The following is a 4,433-nucleotide window of genomic DNA, read 5'->3' as shown; positions in this document are numbered from 1 at the left end:
TCCGAAAAAAACTTGAACAGATCGAACTATTAAACATCGGGGGCATAAGACCTCTAAGTCAACCCCCGAATTTTAAAGGTCACGGCCATACCCACCCAGGGACTATTATCTTAGGCAAGCCTGGATAACTCAGGAAAGCAAGCTCACTGGGCTGCACCCGAATTAAAAAGGCTACGACCATATTAACACGGCTCCGAGACGTCCGAGAACCGTAACATAAAATAGGCCTTCGAAATTTTCATAACCAGTTTTAAAGGCTACCCTCGACAAACTATAATCTAAGTTACTTACTTCGGGAGAAGGTTCCCGGTAACACCGAACCTCCAAGATGACTCAAAAATAAAAATAATGTAAATGCAGGGTTTGTTCGAACTTACACAACCTAAGCTATTTTATGCTAAGGCATTCCGACCTTTGTGAATATAAGTAATAAAGCAGAGGAAAAATTTGAAAGCCAAAAGGGAAAAGAATGCCTTGTATATATTTATCCAATAATCTTTTTACAGGGGCCAGAATGGCTTAATTCAAAAATTTACAATGGCCGAAATGGCCTCAAAAAGATGCAAAAGAAAGCAAAAAATATAAAGGCCTAAGTGGCCTGGTCTTCATCGGAGGCAGCATCTCCGCCCTCGGGATCTTCCCCGCCTTCAAACTCGCTTAAACTCTAGGAGTCTTCCTTAGGAAAGGCCAACTTCCGGGCCCTAACTTCTTCTGCTTTGGCATTCTCGATTTCAGCCAGTATATCAAAGTCCTGAGCATGGACTCCATCGAGGACTTCCCTTCGGGCTTACCACCTTGCATGATCCACCATGTTCTTGGCCTGCGCCTGGATGGCCTCGACGTCGACCTTGAATTGGGACACTTTAGCATCGGCTTTGGTATTGGCCACGACCACCTCAGATTTGGCCGCCTCGAGTTCATTGGACAAGTTTGCCTTATCAGAAATAGCCAAGTCCAATTGGGATTGAAGCTCCTCGATTTTCTTGACCTGCACTGAGGCCTTCTCTTTTGTAGCTCGGATATGGGTCTCGGCCGACTCCAGTTGTGCTTGGGCAGCTTCCCTTTTCGAGGCAAAGATGTCTATATTTTTCTTGAACTCCTCAGCCTCAGCTTGAATTGTATCTACCTGTGCCTGAAGCTCCCCGATCTGTTCAAGCCTTTGCTGAACCTGCAGGATCGGATCATTAGTCACTATCTTCAATTCGTCTTCACTATCGTGAAGCACTCGAAATACCTGCTCGGCTATCTCGGCATGCTAATTCCGATCCGTTACCAAATCGGCCTGAAGTTTCTCACTAAGAAGCTTGTAGGTGTCACTCTTCTCAGTGAGGTCCCAAACCTCGGCCTCATGATGAGTTAATTCCTCCCGGTATCGGAGGAAAGTCTCATGATGCAGCACCGAAGCCTGCAAGCATAAGGGAAAGTGTTATGGTTATTTACAACTTTAAATTTAGAATATATGAGAAGAAAGATACACAAAGTTACCCGATTTAATGCTTGTTAGGCTTCATTGAATAGGCAGGGGGTTTCCACCTTGTCCATCACTGCCTGATCTTCTTCGGTCACCAAGCACCGAAGGTAGCTAGCGACCCCCACGGGGGCAGAGAAAACCCGGCATACTCCGGGATAAAGAAAGCTATTGACCGTCTTCGTCCAGGGTCGACGCTCGGGGCCGGGAACTGGTTCACCAATTTTTGGCTCGAGGAAGACCCACTGGCTCTAGGCGATGGTACCTTATTTGGCACCGGCAAGTCTCCGAGTCCAGTGATATCCTCGAAGGCAGTGGACTCAAATCTGTCCAAGAAGTGGTGGATATCAATCGCCCCCTGAGGCCCCTCGTAAGAACGACTTTCTAACATACCGGCCTCGCGAATCATGGCGTCTAAAATCTGAGGGGACCCAGTAATGTCGATCACCCTAAGCTCGTCTCTCGGGATACCTTCCTCTATTCGAGAAGCGTCACCCCCAGTCTCTCTCTCGACCCCCTTAGCTTGGGGCGGAGTGGCCTCAACCCCTTCTGGTTTAGGAGCTTCGGCTAAGACTCCCTCATCGACCTCCTCATGTCGGGACAGTCCGATTTCGGCATCCGCCGGTTCAGAGGACCCTTGCATCACAACACCTGTCCGCACACGGGTCACCAACTGGGATTTCTCTTCTTCTTCTTCTGACTCGTCCCTTAATCGGTGGATTGAGTCCAAGGATAGAGCATCGGTGCTTCCCTTGGGCTTGCGCGACCTCTTCTTCGGTTTCTTCTTTTCCGAGTTTGGGGAACTCGGGACCCTTTTCCTCTTCTTTTCATCACCCTGCTTCAGAGCAGGGGACTTGAGAGGCACATCCTCCTCACCAGATAGAGGCCTCATGGCAACATCTTTGGGGAGACCTACAAAAGAAAACAGAACGATAAGAATTCGACTGTACGAGGAGGGAATTAAACATTATTACATCAAAAGAGAAAACTTACCATGATTACGTGCCTCTTATCGACCCTTCGATAATTCCATCCAAGCACGCTCGGAATATGGTCTCTGTGACATAAGGCCTTCGACCCATTCCTTGAGTTCAGGAACTATGTCCGGCACCTGGGCCACAACTGCAACACCAAAAATATCGATAAGGAAGGAGATAAGAGGTAAAACAACAAGGTTGAACATTCAAGGCAAAGTACTACTTACGATTCGTGTTCTATTTCTCAGGAAATGGCATGTATTCGGCAAGGATTAGGTCCGAAGTCTTTATTCGAACAAATCGGCCCATCCAACCTCGGTCCCGACCCTCGTCTATACTCAAGAACGGGGCCTTGCTGGCCCGGCGAGCAAGCTTGATCAGCCCTCCTTGATAGAGTCGGGGACTGTAGAGGCGCATAAGGTGATCGAGGGTAAAGGGACATCCCTCGATTTTGCTTACGAAGAATCGGAGGAGAATCACTATTATCTAGAAGGAAGAATGGATCTGGCCAAAAGTCACGTCATACCTCTTGCAGAAAGCAATAATGATAGGGTCTAAATGACCCAGCGTGAAGGGGTAAGTGTAAACACTTAGAAAACCCTCCACATGAGTGGTGATCGATTCCTCGGGCGAAGGTACCACCACATGCTTATCGACCCAATTGCAATCCTCTTTAACCTTGGTGAGGAGATCATCGATAATTGTGCATATGTACCTCGAGACCGGCTCACATCGACCTGGTACCGAGGAGGTCTTTTCAATCTTAAAATCGGCAACAGTAGGACACCCTGCCGGAATGAATTCCTCAGGATGAGGTTCCGCCGCAGCCCCGTCGCTGGCGGGTCGTGATGAAGAGGCGGCCTCCTTTTGCGGTACAGTCTTAGAAGTTTTCGCCATTGTACAACAGAAGAAAATGGAATTAGGATGGTATGCGATTTACTAAAAGTTCAAGAAATTTGGGTGCAAGAGTTGCAAAGCAAAGGGATTTTTGAAAAGAAACAAGAATATGAGGAGCTTTGAACGTAAAGTTTGAATAGAGGAAGGTTAGAGTACTTATAGCTTGCTGGTGACAGTTCAGAACCCAGAGTGACCGACTAGCAACTGACAGGCATTTAATACCTTGATAATTGGACCGACGGGAGGTTTCGATATCCATTTGTTGCTTATGTCATAGTCGGGTGTATCAGTGATGTTCGTCGCTTATGTCATGGCCCATCGAGACGGGATTCAGAAGTTCATATCGTTTCTCGTCATCTTCTCTCCGAGAAACGAGGGACTATCTGTATACGGTCAATACCGGGCTCGCCCCTTGTGTGATTAATCGAGACTGAAATATGACAGGTTAAAGTTCGACCTTGTATTACATCGAACCATGATGCAAAATTAGATTGTCGAGCTCGTGACCCAAAGACCAAACAAGATCGAGATCGAGCAAGATCAAGACCGATCAAGATCGAAACCGAGCAAGATCCAGGAAAACTTACCGAGACAAATAACGGACAACCGAAATATTCGAGATCGGTCGAGGATCACGGCGGAAATCTCGGCACATATCAAGGAGAAGCCGAGTAATTAGCAAATCATAAGATTTTTTACCCTGTATAGAATTGTACCAAAATTAGGACACCCCTACTATACAAAGAGGGGTCTGATCATTTGTAATAGACATCATATCAACGTAACATAAAGCAATATACTGACACTTTCTAGCTTTTATTATCATGTTACTCTATTAGCATGTTCATACTTCAGTTGAAACATCTTTGGTTCGAAGGTGGTCAAACTCGAGGGCCAAGGCAATTCGATACGCGTGGTTTGCATTTATTCTTCTATTGTCAATTTCAATATTAATCTGTCTTCTTAATTTGTGCCAAGTTATATCACGTATTCTTAAAATCGCGTATAAATTCAATTGTTATCCGTTTTTAGGGTAAACACACTTTTATGAATCCAGAAAAGCCTACTGCAAAGATTATGAAATTGAAAGA

At 46.0% G+C, this 4,433-nt stretch overlaps 1 protein-coding gene across 1 annotated transcript; it reads right to left on the bottom strand.

The window, feature by feature from the left end:
- Nucleotides 1-787: 787 nt before the first annotated feature.
- On the bottom strand, nt 788-3,342 carry LOC138904855 (uncharacterized). The gene is made up of 4 exons (XM_070193356.1): nt 2,972-3,342; nt 1,734-2,412; nt 1,274-1,405; nt 788-1,168 (listed from the first exon to the last, which is right to left on the bottom strand). Exons 1-4 carry the CDS (start codon nt 3,340-3,342, stop codon nt 788-790), a joined length of 1,563 nt encoding a protein of 520 aa, XP_070049457.1.
- Between the last annotated feature and the right edge of the window lie 1,091 nt (nt 3,343-4,433).

Source organism: Nicotiana tomentosiformis, chromosome 2 (assembly GCF_000390325.3).
Source record: "Nicotiana tomentosiformis chromosome 2, ASM39032v3, whole genome shotgun sequence".
NCBI classification, from domain to species: Eukaryota; Viridiplantae; Streptophyta; class Magnoliopsida; order Solanales; family Solanaceae; genus Nicotiana; species Nicotiana tomentosiformis.
The sequence above is the reverse complement of the archived record's forward strand: the minus strand, read 5'-3'. Positions and strand labels throughout refer to the sequence as shown.

What these genes read in the sequence shown, in the direction of transcription:
- LOC138904855 (XM_070193356.1), bottom strand. Translation starts at nt 3,342, where the DNA reads ATGGCGAAAACTTCTAAGACTGTACCGCAAAAGGAGGCCGCCTCTTCA. An exon ending in ATTATTGCTTTCTGCAAGAG is followed by an intron (nt 2,413 to 2,971) that starts GTATGACGTGAC and finishes CTCCTCGTACAG; the next exon opens with TCGAATTCTTATCGTTCTGT. An exon ending in ACTTGCCGGTGCCAAATAAG is followed by an intron (nt 1,406 to 1,733) that starts GTACCATCGCCT and finishes TTATGCTTGCAG; the next exon opens with GCTTCGGTGCTGCATCATGA.